The sequence below is a fragment of the Solenopsis invicta genome, chromosome 5 (genome assembly GCF_016802725.1).
Source record: "Solenopsis invicta isolate M01_SB chromosome 5, UNIL_Sinv_3.0, whole genome shotgun sequence".
NCBI classification, from domain to species: domain Eukaryota; kingdom Metazoa; phylum Arthropoda; class Insecta; order Hymenoptera; family Formicidae; genus Solenopsis; species Solenopsis invicta.
The window spans coordinates 14,525,161-14,545,189 of record NC_052668.1 but is presented as its reverse complement, the minus strand read 5'-3'; the positions used below and the strand labels follow the sequence as shown (position 1 = coordinate 14,545,189).

Here is a 20,029-nt window from a genome sequence, read left to right as displayed (position 1 = left end):
TTTCCGATATCTATCTTTGTTTCTTTCACTTACCTCATACCTCTTCTTGCTTCAGCCGCGTTCAAATTCTCCAATGGTCTCTCATGTCGGTGCATTTACTGTGCGAACTTTTTATTTCCTAACAAGCAACGCGAAAGTCACGTACGCGCCGGGTTACGAAAGTCTCTGTACAATTCGGGAAAATTGAACTCTATGCGCCAGTTCAGATAGTACGACGGACTTTCCGCTTAACGAAGGGTCGCCGGGTCAAAATCGTGGAAACTAGATCGAACGTGTGTAAAAGAGATTCCGTTGATGTAGTATACGTTTTCACGCGGTTATTTGCGACATTATTATAATTATTTCATAATAATTTTATATAATTCTTTTTAATAATTATAACATTTTATATTTTGTTTTATAAAATTTATATGAAATATATCTGAAAAGTTAAAAACACGTCAACATCAAAAATGTTGCATATATGTTGTACATATTTAATCGTAATATTTCGAGATTAATATACACGAGAGTGAGAATTGAGATATTATTTTTTCTCTTTTTTATAAAATATATTATGCATATGTAACAAATAATTTTTTTCGAACAAACTTGTAATAAATTGATCACGCGCAGGCATTAATTAATAAAATATATCTAAAAACCATTTATAATAATAATATTTATATTATATCTACACGGAAAAAACGGATTTCCTAAAATTTTTAAAAATTTAATTGGATACAAATTCGAAAATAATTCTTTTGGTCCATTAAAATAATTGTGTTGCACTCTCACATTGAATTACTAGAACGTTGAAATTTTTCGCAGCATCATTCATCATGTTTGAACATCCATCACAATTATTTTGGCCCAATAAAATTATTTTTAGCTCTGTATCCAACCAAATATTTAGATACTTCAACAAAATCGTTCTTTTCGCGCGTGTATGTGTTAATGTAATATATTTTATGAAAGAACAATATCGCGATTTTCCCTCTGTTCCTAGTGGATATCAATCCTGAAACACTGCAACCGGATATCATACCTTGTCGGACACGGGAACGGGAAGAATGTCGTACAGGTTGAAAAGGGGAAGTACAACATCACGGAAGGATTTGTGGCCCCCTGCCTGTGACAGCTTTGGAATCGTCCATCATGGTATTAAACAATTTATCCGTCGTGGTGCTATACGCTAGTAGCGCGGTGTGTCGTACGAGCGACATGAGCTCGCGCGTATAACGTTGATTGAAATTTATAGAAACGCGTTTTCCCACGATACTCTCTTCAAAGGGAAATTATTAGAAACAGTTTATTAGAGTGTATTAACGGCCTAAGAAAATAATAATATAAATTGAACTTGATTTAATGAGAGCTCGTTTGGCTTAAAGTAAAAAAATTTATAAAAATAAACGCAATGGAAATTACAAATGTGTACATCCACGCATCTTTACAATGTCTTAATTGTAAGATAGCAATAAGACAGAAGTATAAAAGGTTTTTCCGGATCTTATGTGATCCTGTCACGTACGCGACAATATCCGATGGTCTTTTTCGCATCGTGCTAAATATTTGCACGAGCTGAGCGGGAACGAGTGCTACTATATCGGATATCGTTTATTTTGGATGCCGGCCAGATCTTAGCAGCGGTAATTTACGGTAAGCCATCGCAGCATGTTTCTTCCCCCTTGGGGTGTCTCTCGAGGTGGATCTGGCAAGCGACGCCGTTAAAGAGCGATGATCAAACTCCCGAGCGCGGATTTTCTCTCTTTCGACGATACCTACTCCCGGGAAAAGTCGAGAGGCAGGTGGCGATGCCGTGACATTGTGGGAAATGTATGCGGACGGTGTTATGAAAAATTAAAATACGTCCCGTGGGTGTATTTACGGCGGGAACGTCGCGGTCTTCCAGCGCGAATAAGCATCATAGTTTTTCTGCCATAAAAACAATGTAGACTTCTGCAATATTCCGAGCGTACTGTTTACGGAAATAAACAATAAAATTTACGAGTTACATTTGCATTTACAGCTTATGCAAAACTGTATACCATACTTTGCAATTTTGCCTGTTTTGCGTTTAATGTTTCATCACGATAATTATTACGTCATTATATTTATTACATTACCTCTGTTTTACAATTCGGACATAGGCTGTCCAACATATAATTCAAATAACTTTAAAGTTAGTTTATTATACGTAATTTACACGTAATACATGTATATATACATAGATGTAGAGAAATGCAAAAGAGGGAAGCTTACCGAGTTGATATAGTTGGTGAGAGACAAGCCGCCGTCCCAGGGGTGCTCGAGCTCGCAGGAAATATTGGCGGGCCTTAAAGCATGGGATTGCTCCAGGGTACGTAATCCCACCGCGAACACCTGTACACTGTCGTACATTAACGCTGGTTCGGCCTGTAAAAATATGAATCCGGGCTTTAGCCGTTGCTAATGCTCGATAATACCAAGCGCGACTTGAGAAATATTTCTGTTAATATTAACCAGCACATTTTACTAGAATTACTTCGGATGGACGAGGCTAACAATTACCACTTTAGCTTGGTTAAGATTAATAGGACATTATTTAGTCGTCAAAATCGACAAATGTAAGAGAATTATCCTGAATGCGTTCGTTTAATAATATTATATGTGCATTATTCGTACTTAATTTGAGAATTCAAAATTATATTTATTAAGTTAGGAGTATTAATTATCGTGAATTAATAACGATATTAATTAAATATTTACAATTAATAAATAATTAATTAAATGTGAAACTAGCGAGATGTGAGAATATAGAAGGATTTTCGAAAAGCAAACTGGCAGGAATTTACGTGCAGCACATAGCGAAATGCTCCGGTTATTAATTATAACACTATTAGTCCCGTGTGTGCGTTTATTTCCATGAATTATGAAATTCACGGTACGTTGCAGTGTCGAAGATACGCGCCGGTTCTAATCTAGTCGTCACGACGACGACGACGACGGCGGCGGCGGCGGCGTCGCTGCCGGAAACGTCGACGGAAAATGTAATATTCAGTGAGAAGAGACTATGGAAGATTTGATGGCGGCGTTGCGTGAATTAATTTCATTCACACGCTTATTCCTGTTCCGTCGAAAGTTTGCTGATGATGTTTACTGTGAATTCTTTTTTCTTTCCTTTCCTTTCTTTTTTCTTTTGATTGCAAAAATTGTCAAAGAAGAGTATTTTTAGCAGCAAAAATCTGAAAGCATATACATGTTTTTAGATTTTTTGTATATTAAAAACTCTATAAACTATGCAACTCGCCATAGTAATTAATAAAGCATTCAATTTTAATTCGCATGCTTTTTACGCATCAAATATTTATCACGTATCAGTAATACGATAAAATCTCTTACGCTTATTAATTTTTGCGCTAAACATCCGCGTTTGGTTTTTCTTCATGTAAAAATTTATTGCTGAAATCTATCGATAGAATTGGGATACTAATATTGTGTATTTTTCGCTGCATACAAAATTAATGTCATCGATCATCAGCAAATGTTTTTTATTATGCATTGTAATGCAGGAGGTAATAAAGACAAAAAACAATAAAAAATTTACAAAAAAATAAACGGAAACATTGGCCTCGATAAAGATCACTGCAAACCATTAATGGAACCATTTGTAATGATGATTACGAAATCTAATTTACAAAAGGCTATTCGAGTAATTAAGTGCTATTGACACGTTTATCAGTCACCTGTTGTAATCGTCAAAGAATCGCTAATGATACCGAGCGTAAAAATTTCAGTAGTACAATCCGGACGACGCGGGACGGACTATTAGCTTCTAGGATGTTTTTAGTGGAGGCTTCCGGTGGCGGCGATCGATGCGAGGCAGTCACGTCGTAAATTGATTTCGCTCGTATTTCAGAGTCGTGAAACGATGCTAAGCACGACGCGATCATTCCGCCCGCGACCGCTTCTCGTCTTCATTTCCTTCCCTTTCCCTGCACCTTCTTCACGCCGCGCGTCCTAGAAGGCACGTATTTGAGGCGGACAAACACGCGGAAGTATCCAGGAAACGACCGGCGCCCGCGCTTAGTCTTGCGCGCCTCTACGTTCGCCCTTTCTGCTAAGAGTAGTTTGTGGAGCTTTACTGTTTGCCTCGAGCTAAAGTGCAACGGTACCCCCCGCACCTTCCCGTGCGTTTATTCAATATTGCGTTTCCGTTGACAACGCGCGAATTTAGCGCGACTAATCAACTTTTCTAAAGCGATTTTAATCGACTTCAATGCTCTCGCTTCAGATTTTCTCGAAAAAGATTTCCCTCGAATTTTCCCTGGCGTTTTCTTTGAAGCTGCAAATGGCTTCTCAAAAATTCTGACGATTGTGCTCACGCTCGTAGCGATGAAAGAAGAAATGAAACGAAAGAGTTTCGGTAATATTTCGATTCTCGGACGAAAATTTTCAAAGTCTCTGGAATAAATTTTTTCTTTAGGAAAAAAATGCTCTCGTTATACTTTATTTATGCGCATTGTTTCAGCACAAGTGAAGAAAATGACATTGTGACCGGACGCAAGTATGTACATCTGCGTAATGTGATTTCTCTGTGACATCGGGAAGAGCTTTTCGATCTGACATGATAAAGCTTTTTGTGTTGCATCTCTAGAGAATTAGGTGTCTGATAGGAAACTGAAAGGTTACATTTTTTTTTTATTTATGTCGCGCCATTACAAAAGAAGACGTGAACAGAGAATTGTAATATATACGGAGATTATTTTCAAAAGTGGAATTTTAGAACGTTTATGATTATTTTCACGGAAAATATTTGACGAGGATTTTTTAATAAGCCGCTATCAATTCAAAATGTTACATCCTTAATGCTCTTGCACCATTATACGTAAACAACTGATTCTATTGCTCCTATCAATCAAGGAACAACAAAGCTCGATAATTACATGAAAAATTGACGATAATTTCCTGAGCCCGTCCATTTACGTGGGGATGAGCGTGCAAAAAATTACGCGTGTAATTTCGTTCGATATTAGTTAGTTACAAATTATCGATGTTAAGCGCGTTGCGGTTTTACAATTACGCTAAAACCTCCGCGTGGCGAGCGGCCCAGTAATAATCCGGAATGAGAATCCGTCGGAAAGTTTGTTCATTCGCGCGAAAGTTGATGAACTGGTGCTAACGTAATTTATGCGGCAGAATACGTAAACGCGCGAGCGCGACAGGCGGATGAAGCGAGTATGACTCAGGTGGGTGTGAGCATATCCCGCTTGTCTCACCTCTACCTCGGACAAACAATAAAGTTCCGGCGAACTATTTGTAGACGCAAATCCCGTCTCGACGAACTTGAAATCTGTCCGGAATAGTTTGCAGGCTAACTGTGAGCAGTCATGTTGTCGCTCCTTTTTTCTTACGAGAAGCAAGAATACGTCGTTATAATAGAATGGAAACTAAATTTGCCGGAGAAACGACTGATTCGTTACATCGCGAAATGAGAATTTCCAAAATAGGCAAGCAATTGATTTGTGATTCGAAATTTCTTCTGAGACTTTTCAATTTGAAAGAGACATTTTTTTCTTTCTATCACACTTAAATATATTTAATACTAGAATATAAATATTTTAAAATACCTCTTTCGTTATTCATAAGTAGATCATCTTATTTTAATGTCTTATAATATTTAGTATACTTATATCGGAATAATGTTAATTAAAAAAATTCCATATTACCTGTTATATTATCCTGTTCTTTTCTCAATTTTAATTGTCGCATGTATCACGGTCCAATTTCAGTTATTGAATATAATGTAAATGTATTTGAAATAGCAAATATCCACTTGCGTGAAATAATAAAGATACGAACTTTTTCGTTGATTTTAATTAATCTTGATAAAAACAAAATTCTATTACATATCAGTAAATTACATATCAGTAACTAAATCTGAGAAATGTAAGCAAGCAAGCTGTATGATTAATGTTTGATCTCCTCATAAAGCGCAATGATCAGTTAACGATATTGCGCATATTTTTCGGTAATTAACAATTAATAAGAGAAGTCCTATCGAAACGCGTACGCGAGCTGTTGAGATGCTTCTATCGGCGAAGATAATGATGTGATAATAATGTGTGTTACACGTGTCAGTGTTCATGTTGAATGATATCAATTTCAGTAGGTATCAATGCGGGTACGAGCTGATGCTTTCACAGGCAACCGAAATCATGCGTATCAATCAATTAACGCCCGTGCTCTATGCAACTTCATTTGTTATCGTGGGCTTCGTACCGCAGGAAAATTTCGATCTATAATTTGGATGTAGTAACGAATAAATTATACGAGACAATCAAATCACATTCTTGTGGTAATACAATTCAGCGCACGTATAGGTTTTGTTTATCGAAATAATATGCAATGTACGATATTGACTCGTAAAGCCGCAGCGCGGCGTCGCGTCGCCGTCGTCGTGTTGCATACACCAGGACGGAGTGATGAGTGTGCGTGGAATAATGCGCCCGTCAATGAAATGATCGTTATATACGAGCGAGTAAATTTCCGAATTTTTCCGATCGGTGCACTCATTCGCTGATCGGCCGACGCGACGCGACGATGCGCAAGAGATCGATAAAAGTTCGCGGCTGCTGTATTCAAAATAAAGGATGTGACATTGTAGTTTTGCATCAACGTGTATAAATTTACATTTCGCAAAATATAAAGTGAATTTTTTTTTTCTATATCATATCGAGCATCTCTACTTGAAGAGTAGAGCTTCTTTAAGACATCTGTGATTGACGTTGACAGCTTGAAAAATGCCAGTCCACTTTTATCGCGACTTTAATCAAACGGGGCATAAAATGCCTCGTTATTGAATTTGTATTCCACCGTATCGTGACGATCGTACAAAATGCAGGCAAGTACATTGAAATCGCGCACGTCTATGCCAATTTGTACACGTACATTTTCCCAGTCGCCGCACTCGGTCGGACAACATAGTCCAAAGCGCAATGACGCGCAAACAGAATAACAACGGTACACGGCGACATGGTACATGTGCGAATATTTTGAAATTGCCATCGGCAGAAATAATGAAATCGCACGTAGGACCGGAACGACGAGTTTTAATCGATGGCACGTGACTGGCTCTATTCATTGCCGAAGCCAAACAGTATTGACGGAGCGGAAACTCATAAACCAACACGGGAATACCAGAAGTCTGTCGCAATAACCATGAGATTAATGCGATCCCGCTATCATAAAATTTTTTATTTAGTAGGTAAAGATGAGACGTGCAATTTTGTCTAATATGCCATAATTTGGTGGCGGCTAATTAGCCTTAAACAATTGACTTGATGATATAATAAAAATATAATTTCTAAGTATTTAGTAATATTAATTCTGATAAATAATAATGATTTATTAATATTAATTGAATCATTATTATTTATCAATTTCGTCATTGTTATTATTTATATTCAAAGAATTTTTCCGCATTGGAGTCTCGCGACATATAAAGAATTTATCCTAATAATAATAACTTAATTATATGATATAATTCATAACGAAAATATATTTTTTTGTACTCAAAATTATATTTATTACAAATTTTTTAACCTGTATAACATTTAAGAATTGAATAAGCTTAAATTTTATTGGATTTAATTAGAGTCCGACAGAATATTTCGATTTCGGTTTCGATTTCGACCAGTCTCGGCTAAGTTTTGGTTTCGGCCAAAACTAAAGGAAAGTTTCGGTCACGTGATCAAAATTTATTTTTCATGAAAATTTCGGTTTCGGTTTTGACCGAAACTAAAGACTGATCAAATATTTAGTTTTGGTTTTGCAGAAACTAAAAAAAATGGTTTCGGTCGGTTAACTCTAGATTTAATACATTCTCGAAAAATAACGATGAATCAGTTACACATTTTACCGATGGACGTATCATACACTTTATAATTTTATATAAAATTAAATATATTTGACTTTGTTAGACTCTAAATTTATTACATTATTTATTCTTATTATAATGCGATTTTATGTAAACTTTGCTGTTAGGTTTATTATACTTCTTCTTTAAATATGCGCGGGGCCTCAGAATTTCTTTAATTAATTTATCGAGACGCGCGTGGCTGATGAAGACTAAGTTACGTCGAAACGTTTTGTCTTATCTAATATTGATATAGAAATAAATCATTCTAAACCTACATCTTTGCTCGTTCACTTGCCTGAATAGTTTACGTTGCTTTGCAAAAACAAACGGTATTCCAATTTTAGTTCTTTAACCTATCTTATTTGAATATATCTTCCTTAATTATCTCCCCGTCTACATTTTATGACACTGACATCTCCGTATTATTAATACAAGCCTCGCAAAATGATCTTGCAGCTGCAGTTCGTATATAATCAAAATACGGACAGTCACGGAATATATGTTGCAATGCAATTGCATTCTGCAGATGTCCGCGTGCGTGTGCGTGTGTGTATGTGTGCGTGCCCGCATCGCGAAAAAATTGCGTCCAACGCGTTCGCCGAGTGAATTCGGAACTGGGAAAAATTAATGGCCGGCGATAGACGACGCGGTTATCACTTTTTTTTTCCTGCTGCTTCAGTGATCGAGGTAACCGGGGGTGCACGGAACCGTACGCGTCGATTGTATCGATTGCGGCTGTTCCTGCCGATATCAAAACATTTTATCGTGGAGCCCCTCATGAGATCTGACAATCCAATAAAGCGTTTTTCTCTCATCGAAAAAGGGATCGCCTACTGTCGATCGCCTCGCGTTGCTGTATATTTAATTCTTTTCTCCATGGCGCGGCATACGCATTTAATTTCACCCTCTTTGAGTGAAGTTGAGTGGATTATTGTGATTATCGTTTAACAGAATTTTACTCACGCGGTGCGCAGTACGCGATTCCAATCGCGAAAGGATAAAATCCCTATTTGATTCAATTTATAAAAAGATGGAATTGTAACAGAATTTTTCCATGTATTTTTTTTCGTCAAGCTAGGAAAGTAGATTATCCGCAATTTCAATGGTGTTTTTAGGGATTTGAAGTAGAGATGAGGGATGCTCTTTTCAACTTTCTTTCTAATGAAAAATATTGTTCGTAATTTAGCAGGAACTGCAGCTAATTACAACAAACATTTCGCGTACTTTCAAAGCAGAAGCAAAAATTAATTTTCCAGTGATTCTGTCACTGATTAATCCGATGTTATTGGTCTGTTGAAAATTTGTTTAATTTAATTAAAATTAAATACGGTTGACTGTGTTTCCTATCAAAGCGCTTACGCCTTATTATGCCACGACGGGATGAAAATGAGGTGAACGAGCTCACGCGTATTATCAGAAATCTCTTAGTTGGATGGAAGTTGCGATAGTTGTTGCACCGTGAATACACTCTAGTTATCCGGAGCTAATTGGAGCGTGCTTTTAATTAGCCCGAGTTCAACCAACGGACAGAAATGGCAGCGTGGCTTTGCTTAATAGCGTTTAACTTGAATGCACATTAAGATACAATTTGAAATTTCACATTCTTTGTGCGCATAATAACCGGTGAAATTCGTCGATGTTACTCGACAGAACATTATTTAAACTACATCGTTCACGCGTTACACGTGATAATGAGATTTGAGGTATTTTTGCCTTTGTGGTATTCAGATAATCTGATTCTATGCTACATTAAGCAATTTCTCATAATACTAATTAAAATTACGAGCGTTCAAAAAATTGACCCACTGCAATATGTCGCCCGAGCGAACAATTTTTACCTATAATATAAATAACATCGATAGATACATATTTGTTAGGTAAAAATAAACCTTGATTCAATTTGTATTTATCATTTATTTATTTTCAATTTATTTATATTTGATTTATTCGTTTATTTCTGATTTTATATCATTTTTTATTCAAAATATTTAATCATGCCAATATCAAAAAGATTCCCTATTTACATGCGACAATTAAAAAAGCTCTCGTCAGAAATGAAATTTAAATTGTTTTTACAAATTTTTACAAATATAAATAAATTCATGTTTCCAAAAGGAAAACCCCATAAACGCGCACACGATGACGCTGCATTGCATATGACAAAGTGATATTCGTCTCATTCGACCGATACAAGCGACCGCGCGAGACTGAATGGATTGCTTCATTGGCTGAGCATCCTGACGTCCTGGAAATTGGCAATCTCGCGTGAATAATGAAGAAACTGGCAGTTGCGTGCACCGGCCAAGTGTCCGCCAGGTTTAAGTCCTGCCCGGGGTTGGATGGATCGTTGGTTAGCCGTTAGACCAACATTCGTTGGTTCTCGTAAACTCCCGTTGCGCGTTCGGCAAGGAGGACGAAACTTTGATGCCTCCTAATCCTAACGATCCAACTCCGATCCGGATAATCGCGCTACGGAATTAGTTCAAAGAGGACTGTCCGGCTCGCGGCTCGTCTCTTTCTTGAAACGTGCATTTAACTTTGCGACGAACGACGATGAGTCCCCGTCTCACGACTCATTCCCGGTCCGGTTTCATTGCCAGGATCGGTCTGTTCATTAGCATTTAAAGCAAAATGAAAATGCGTCGTCGAACTACTTGCTGTCTAGTGTCAGATCTTCACCTTTCTTGTCGGTTAAGTCGGAAATGTTGCAGGTAAAGAATCCGAATAGCATGATGACAATTTTACCTTGCGGCCAAATTTTCTTTGCCATTGCTACCATTGCAATTAACGATGGTGTTTTAAAGATCAGTCTACCGATGTTTACCGAGCGTCTTCATTAAAATGTAGAAGAGGGGATGAGCCGTCACCCGAATTGGCTTACTTAGCGTTTTAATGATGGTCATAATCGTGAAATGTGCGATGTGAATATTTCTCGCGCTACATGTATTTTCACTCATCGTAAATTTCGCCTTCGAGTAGATCCTTTTAAGTAAGCGTCCATTTACGGAATCTCGTTTCGAAAAATTCTCGTTATGAAGATAGATGCCTTCCTTTTAGCCTGACGTAATTGAAATAAATACTAGTCGGAGCGCGGATTCTGAAACAAATCTTGCTTTATGTCGCAGAATTCCACGGACGCGGATTTCTTCCTTTCTGCCGGCCTGTTTGGCAAATAGAAATTTCTTTATGAAGTCGCTGGCTTAACCAATCTTCCGCGTGCAAGCGCTACTCTTGCGCAGCCGGATAACGGGAAGAGAAACGGTTATGGTCCTTATCCCGCTTGCCACCGACTACCAGACTGCGATCCGATTTGTTTAAATCTAAGAATGTCCACAACCTTTAACTTATCTTGATCAGGATTCTAACGTGAATAATTTATCGCAACCTGCCGTGAATTACAATCATCGACACATGTTTAGAAGTTATTATCCTACTGCGAAAGTTCTGTCGATATTTGTAGCAAGATTCGACAATCTTACAGCATTCTCGTGTAATTTTATATATCGTCCTCCATGATAATGTATCGCATTCTCTACCTTGCAAAGATTTTAAGAATTTTAAATTTTTAAAGGACTAAATTTTGGCGTCGTAAATTGAGAATTCTTTAGCCCTCCTCTTTTATATAGGGAAAATGAATAAAATGATGAATTGTTAATTTTTAGTGAACAAAAAAATAGATCAATATTTAAAATGAGAAAAATTGCTAAATCTTAAAATAACCATCTTATTTCCTATGTAGAGAACAAGTAAACAATTAAAAAGAAAGGAAAAGTACAGTGAAACTTTTTTTTACGATATCATATTTTGCGTGTGATATTTTATAAACATCATGATAGACAATACCTTCAATTTCAAATAGATAGTTTTTCAATTTTATATTGCGTATATAAATATAATAGAAAAAGAAAGAGAAAGAAAATATAAATCAAAAACTGCATTTGATGCATCGCTTTTCTGACGGGATAAAATTACAATACATATAATCATATTTGCAACAATAGTCGGGTTGGCAATGTTTACTTTATTGTCAGCAAATATAACAGATTTTGCCGCACGTTTCGATACATTGTTTTCTTTTCGCTTTTCACATGACGAGAATCTAAAAAAATTGGCACACATCACGATATTTCCGTCCATTTATTTTGTGATATTTTATATATCTCTTCTAAATTTAATTTTACAAACATTATAAATATATATATATATATATATATATATATATATATATATATATATACACAAATTATGATATTACTTTTAATTAAATCTTTATAAATGTGCTTTATCATTTCCGGTTCTTTTACTGCATCGCAGTTCTTTTATTTGTAACTGTTAACATAAATTTTATTGTTGTATGTGATACATATTGTATTATAAGTTCTATTGGCGAGTTTTAATTGTCATTTATTCATTCAGCATTATGGAAGTGCAAATTACAATTAATTGGCCGTGAAGAATTAGTGCTTAATAATGAACATCTGTATTTTATGTGATATAGAGAAAATTCACGTTGTTCGCAGCATGTCTCTTAACGGCTCATAATGCACCAAGCTGTTCGCAGCGATCGCTGTAAATTGGTTATTTGTAATGGCCTGGTATTGACAGTTTAGCAGCGAGCAATGGATATAATTTACGATTGTAGAGTACAACTCGATTTGTCTGTCCACAATGGTAGACTACCATATATTGCAGCACAAAAAAGATTTTTAAAAATTACTGTGGTCAATTATTTCTCACATTTTAACAAACATTTATTAATTCCAAATCAATAACTGTGCTATTGCAATATTTTTGGTCAATTGTAACAAATATATGTTAATCCCAAATTAATAACAATGCTATTGCGATATTTAACAGATTACAAATTTATTTTAAAATCTTAAAACAATTTAACAAAGAGATAATATTTCATGACACAGTAGACATTCGCGATTAGTAAAACATGTGTTAGTTCTTGCGGCTCGCCGCTGCAGATTTTTCCCAAAAAAGTTTCAGCCAGACCACTGTCGTTCCAGCCATATTTCTGACCGCTGCAGTCGCCACGGGAACTTACCTTCCTAGTATGACTACACGGTTGCCAAATAAAATAATAAAACCCTTCGAGTGCGAGATAGCCTGATTTATGGCACTAAGAGTAGAGGTTATCCACCATAGAGCAGTGGGATTCCGTGATTCACTGACCAAGCGGATTGGAGAAGAGTTGAGAGAAATATGAGACAAGGGACCGAAATCTTGATACGTGGGTTCTTCCTTCCTTTTTCTCATTAATCCCCGTGTTAAGTGACAATTAGTAATTAATAGCTGTTCATTATATTCCTACACTGAGAAAAAAAAGTTGTTGATTTAAAAAGATATTAGTTTATTCAACTAAATACGGCGGTCACGGGTTGTCAAGCAAACATTTGTTGATTCGAAAAAATGCGTGTTGAGATAAGTACAGATATTCATTCAAATTATTACCGTGTATTTGATTCAAATAAATAATATTTGAATCAAATAATTCATAAACAACTAAACGCATTTAGTTCAGTTCACAATTTTTTTTTTCTTAGTGTACATATTCAAGGATATCTTATAAATGTGCAACTTTTTCAACTGTTTGATAAAAAAAAAAAAATATTACTCAGACGTAATAAATCTTTCATTGCGTCTCATATCGCTCATATTTTAAACAATGAGGAGGAAATAATTCGAGTGCGAGGCGATTTAGGGCCGTGTAGGTATTATGAGCATCCGTACATTCGCACTACATTTGTTATTAAATGATGAATTGCTAGTAATTATTAATATATTTTGATGCAAACAAATTTTATTTGTTCTGTTTAAGTAAAAATATTTATTTTTAAATAAATGGACATATGACATTAAGTATTATATATTATTACATTTCTACATTTAAATAATGATTTGGCTACTAAGCTAATTGTAAGAATATTATTAAACTTAATTAAATTGATTTCTTAAATTAAAAAATTTAGTTATCTTGAACATAAAAATTATCTAACATTAAATCTTTTTTAGAACTGCAAGAAAAAGTACTAAAAATTACTTTTTTATTTTATTTACATAATTATTTCAATTAAATTTAAGAAATTTGTAGTTTGATTGCAAGTAAATAAGCTATTATAATATCTAACAAGTAAATAATTCTTTTCGTAAGTAAAATTTTTTTTAAGATATTCTTTCTCTCATAAAATGAGGATTATGTATATATAAAAATTATACAGCATTATGTAAAATATATATAATTATAGAATGGATTATACATAATTATATACATTTTTATATAACTGTATATAATTAAATATAATTATGAATGAAAAATATTTTGCCGGGATAAAAGTTTCAAATAATGCAACTTCTGTAAACTTCAAGTTTGCAAAATTGCGTTACTAACAGCCCTGAAATATATATTCCCTTTTTATCGACGGAAATCATTGGAGCTTATCGAATTGCGTAATTAGGCGCGTCTACCAGGGGTTGTTTCTTCATCACAGTTTGATGTAGATCTTTCTCATTAAGCCGTTACATCAGCGGCTCACATACATCCGCCCGCGTTTTCATCCGTGGACGAGACTGAAAAAGTCCATCTCGCCTCCAGTAGGTTGTTACCTTTCTCGTCGAGAGAGAGAGAGAGAGAGAGAGAGAAAGAGCGTGGTAAGAAGGGAAGGAAAACGAACGGGAAAGGAGGCGAGGAAGCGCGTTGCCGGTAGCCGAGACGCGCGATCAGTATGCATCTGCGGTTTCCACGGTGGTGTAACAAGCTTCTTCTTATCCAGCCGCCTTCTCGTCTCACTCGTTGCCGTCGTCACGTAAGAGTCAATCTCTCGCTCTTTTCCTCTCTCGGTCTGCATACCCTACCCTACTTACATTGCGCTTCTTGTGCAACCACCCACGTCTATATTTTCCCCGCCGAAGCTTGAGAGTCACGCGGTGAGACTAGAGGGAAAGTTAACCAGGTATGCTCTCCGCTTATCTCGCTCGCTGGAACCGCCTACTTCTTTCTCTCGACCTCCGACGCCTAAACTGCGCGCCCTATTTCCTTTTTCTTCCTTTGCTCTCCTGCCTGCGCCGAGCGTTGATTGTGAGCGAGCTTTTTGTGCGGCTTTGCCCGAGCTAACTCGGTCGTTTAGCGGCGCAGAAAAGGAAGGTGGCGGCGGCGGCAGCGGCGGTTGCTTGGCGTGTGGGGGTTGACGTCGAAGGCGACGAAACTTGAAGAGGCGGGACGAGGGATGCGACGATGCGCGTTGAGAGTGGTGTCGAAACAAAAGCGGCCGTAGGTAATTTCACCACGACTTGCGTACGAGAGTGTGGGCAACGCCGCGACGCAACGACGCGAACAGGTTGTCTTCGACAATAGAGGAGCGTTTGACAATTCACTTGAAAGCGAACGGAAGGTATTATCTGGGGACCGCTCGAGAAGATTGCCGGCAAGCTCTTAAACTTGCGATACAACGATGAGTCTCGCGTGTTTCACGTTCGAAGTATTTTTGTGATCGTTAATCGTATACTGAAAATTAATTCTTTATTCGCAACTATTAGAATTTTATATATAATTATACTTGTCCTATTTTAATTTCAATGATAGAATTGATTTATAAAATAAAATAATGAAATCGCTTGTAGAAAGAATTGTTAAATTGAGCAATATTAAAAGAAACTTTAACTTTTGCAGAGATTAAGTTAATAAATAAATGCGTATGCCTAGAGAAATTTGTTGCTCTCGCGCGACATTGCGTAGAGATTGTTTTTAAAAGCGGAAAGAAGTCTTAGAAAAGCACAAATACTTGCACCCATTTCACTAACAAGATAAAAAATAATTTATAGTAGCGGACTCTAGAGCTTCTGTGCTTCTTTTGACATCCTCAAATCCGCGTGTGCGCGCTGCGCGTGCAAATAAGCAGTAGATGAAATTGATAAAGTGCACGATCGGGTCTACTATAATTTTATATAATTATATGATTCCATATTTTAAACTGCGACAGAATATTTAAATATCTTTCAAGCGATATCCCTGGCTTCTGCTTTTCCCTCGACTTTTCATGAGCACATCTTAAATCTTACTTTGCCTTATCTCTGGCAATGTTCCTGGGTAATTGCACAGATGTTTAGTGCGGACGCAGACGTTAATTCGAGTTGTTTCGTTGATATCTACCGATACGAGCACGTCTGATAACATTTTTGCAAGTAATTAGACCGTCCCGAAATTGCTCGTAATCTCGCCGCCTTAGCACAGTCCAAAATTCCGGCAAACAATAAACGCGAAAAATTCCGTTATAGGATCGTAGTCTTGAATACTGAGCGTCCCAGAATTGGATAGTCGATGGCACCGTTTCCTCCGCGGAAAACTTTAAGTTTTCTACAGTGCGGCGGCGGCATGGGTGAAATATAGAAGTAATTTATCGGGATCAAGATGCTTTTCTTGAGTGCTTTTAAGTAAGTGAGTCTTGCAATCCGCTTTTAAAGTGTATATTACATTCGAATATTACGCGCGCTTCCGTATTGTGCGACCTCGGGAAGTTTAACGGCTGTAGCGGAAGTAATTAGAGAAGTCTTTTCCTCATGGACCTAACCCCCCGGGTATTTCCTCATGAATTGTAAATGTGGCCAAGTTTTTTAATCTTAGTATCGCATCTGGAATTTCAGATTGTCTATTTACAATTCGCTCTCGTCGCTGTAGATGCGACGAACGGGGGAGAGAGTTTCGATTATCTCACAAAAATGGGACATCGAGGGATTCACTCGGATTTTATACAGTTTTCATTTGTCCTTGTAAAATTTGTAAATAAATCGCGAATAAATTTTATTTTACCTTAGTTATGACTTGAGAATAAATTATTCCTTTTTTAACTCGTCTTAAAAAGTAACGCAAATATTTATAAAAACGGAAATTAACGACGAAAAAGAGAAACGCGATATCGATATAATTTTATAAAGCGATGTCAATACTCGGTGAATAAAAGATTATTTTCTTTTATCCTTTTCGTCACAGCGAAATAGCGATATTTCCTGGCATATTTTTCAAAAAGGGCAAATATACATTTTTCCGAGAAAATGTTAACTTTATCCTTTCGAATGGTCCTTCGGACAAAAGATCGCGCTTTTCTCTCCGAGAATCCGTCGGAGCGTCCCCTCGGTTTTGTTATATATGCAAATAATCCTTCGGTATTCCTGAAACGCCGGTCCCCCGGGAGAACGAGATTCGAGGGTGTGAAAAATAATAATAATTGTAAAGGACATATACGAGGCACATCGTAGAAGTTCCCGGAACAATGTCATCTTACTTGATTTATTAGCAGTGATTTCGAAGAGACCCTTTGCGCAAATGGTTTTCGCATTTGTGCGCGAAACGTTTTCTTTCTTGTTATAAATATCGCATATTTTGCCTGAGGATCGAAGAAAAGACGTCGTATGTAAAGAGAGGCAAATACGTTTCAATTCAGTGATGTGAATCGATGTTTGTGAAAATTCGTTGCGAGATTATGCGCCTGGAAAATCGATTTATTTGTATTTCAATGCAAAAATGCGTTTTGATTATTTGCATTAAAGCATTTGCAGAAGAGTATAAGAGTATGAACTGTGAATAAATAGAAAGATCTGCATATTAATCGTAAACTCATGTCGACTAATATAAAATATTAATTAAATGATATGATAATACTGTAATCTGATATTTAAAAGATTTGACAAATTTTTAACAGATATTTAACAGATTTTTAACAAACTAGAGAGAACAAAATTGGTTTTCAACAGTACTGATAATAAGATGTTTTAATATATAATTGTTGTATTATAATTAGAAAGAAAGAGAGAAAGAGAGATAAAGAGTGCATTTGTTTCTATCAATAACGTGTTGAAAATAAGTATTCAAAAATCTCGAGAGCAGAAGATTCATGAGTTCTCAAATTCCTTGAAACGTTCAAATCCAAGAAATCAATGACTCGAGAATGTGAAAAAACTCGAGATACGCGCGGGAATCCCTCAAATGAGCTAATAAAATAAAATTGAAAATAATAATCTATACAAAAAAATAGAATAGAAAAGAATAATTAAATTAATAAAAAAGTAATTGAATGAATAACAATAAATAAAAAAAGTAATTAAATAAATAAAAATGTAAGTAAAACAATAAAAATTTAAATTTAAATTTATTTATTAATTATTAATTATATTAATATGCAAAAATTAACAAACGGCCAGCTCGATGAGCCGCAGAAGTTTGATTAAATACACGCGTTGTGCGATTTTTTCGCACGGTGCTTCATTGGCACGTCATTCAACGCATTCATGCCTGCATGTGCGTGATACGAAACACGATTACGAACGACCGTCGTCGCGACGCGGTAACAGTAGAGTTTCACAAAGTCGTTGTCGTCGTCGTCGTCGCGACATTCTGATCTGCATCTAAATTGGAAAAAAAAAAACGTTAAGCTTCACGCGTCGCGAACACGTTGCGGACGCGGTCGCGGATTTTTACATGCATAGCGAGTGTGTGATAATTCTGTTACACATCATCAAGCGAAAGAGTAGCGCCTCCCTCGAGTTTCCTCTTTCGCATGTAGATTCATTATTCTGATACTATAGAAATTAAAACAAAATCATTTCCTTTCGGTTACGTAATAAATAATTATATAGAAAATGAATGGAAATATTAATTTTTGTTTCATTCATTAGTGATATGTAATTCTGATTACACCGGCCGAGTAATGTAAACTGGGAGGTTAATGCAACGTAACTTGTTAATGAGGAAGATTGTTTGAATGGATAACGTGCTTACGTGTTATATCTAGCTATACGTGCAATCGGTGAAATTTGTAACTGTGCAATTTAGATAGAATATTATACAATTTAAATGCAAATATGATTTCTTTTTCCATACGCATCACGAGAACATCATACATCATAATTTAATATAATTGGTGAATGAGCTAGAGAAATATGTGTGCACAAAGTACGAAGTCAAACGTTGAATTTCCATTTCCCGATATCGAAATATCTGAGTATTTTATGTAGATTTCATAATAGGATATTCATACACGCCACGCGTACGTTCTTTACTAATATATATATATTTAGAACAGAGAGCCGGTAATAAAATCAAAATAATTCTGAAGCGAATGCGCTTTATTGTTATTCCTTTTACGTGATCGATATCCATTTATTTCAACATCCATCGGTATTTCAAGCTTATTGCGTATAAGAATTACCGAATAGAAAGACTCTTCCGCTTGATATTTTTCGACGATTTTATCATTACTTAAAAAAAAAGTAACGTTTGTTACTTTGGTAACAATGTGGCTGTTACCCGCGGTATGCGGCATTACTCGCGACGTGGCGACGCATACGTTGTTTCAAATAGCTTTCAGCCGATTTTATCGCTCCATAAAGCATTCGGTGATGTTGACGCACAGGCATTGAAGCCATAGGTGCACTAACGTATGTGCAACGTGACGATAAATTGTTTTACATCTTTCATTGAGATCTTGCCAATCTTTCAAAGGCGCAGTGTAGCCCGCCGTCGCGTGCAAAATTATGGTCGACAAAACAATGTTGCGAGATGAAAGTATAGTACCTCATTGAGTGTATATACTTGTTACGGATATAATACGAAAACTAATAAAACACGATATTATATTGTAAACACCAATTTTCCAGGGTATCGAATCCTTTTCCTTTATCAATGCAAAATATGTTTTCTGTAATACGAAATTGCTCTATGAAATTACTATATGCGGAAAAGTAGCGTTAAGAAAATAGAAAAGTTTGAAATACTTAAAACTTGATAAACTTTGATTTGTTAACCAATTCACTGGTAATGACTTATATACAAGCGAAAAAAAGTGAGCCCTTATAAATAAGTTTTCACGTAAAATACGAAATGATTTGCTCTCACCAGTTTTGACATAAAACGTTGATTTCAGGTCCACTAGTAAACTGGGTAATATAGATATAGAAATAAAATTAAAGTTTTTTGTGACTTATCTTTGGTACTATATATCAATAATAAAAAAATTTTTTAAGTTGCAAATGTTAACATATAAAACTGTAGCAGCCTGATCTATCACGCGATGTAAATTTTTCCGAAATTGCTAGTTGATATATTTAGCTAAGCTAAACGTATTGTTTCCGAAGTTTTTCATTGTAGAATAA

At 36.0% G+C, this 20,029-nt stretch overlaps 1 protein-coding gene across 5 annotated transcripts in view; it reads right to left on the bottom strand.

Moving 5' to 3' along the window:
* The window catches only part of LOC105202335 (glutamate receptor ionotropic, kainate 2), a 139,311-nt gene that overhangs the window by 48,115 nt on the left and 71,167 nt on the right, over positions 1-20,029 (bottom strand). For all 5 annotated transcript variants that reach the window (XM_026132629.2, XM_011170798.3, XM_026132630.2 and 2 more), the window contains exon 8: positions 2,242-2,394. In XM_026132629.2, the coding sequence (XP_025988414.1) occupies positions 2,242-2,394 (153 nt within the window). The remainder of the gene's footprint in view (positions 1-2,241; positions 2,395-20,029) is intronic.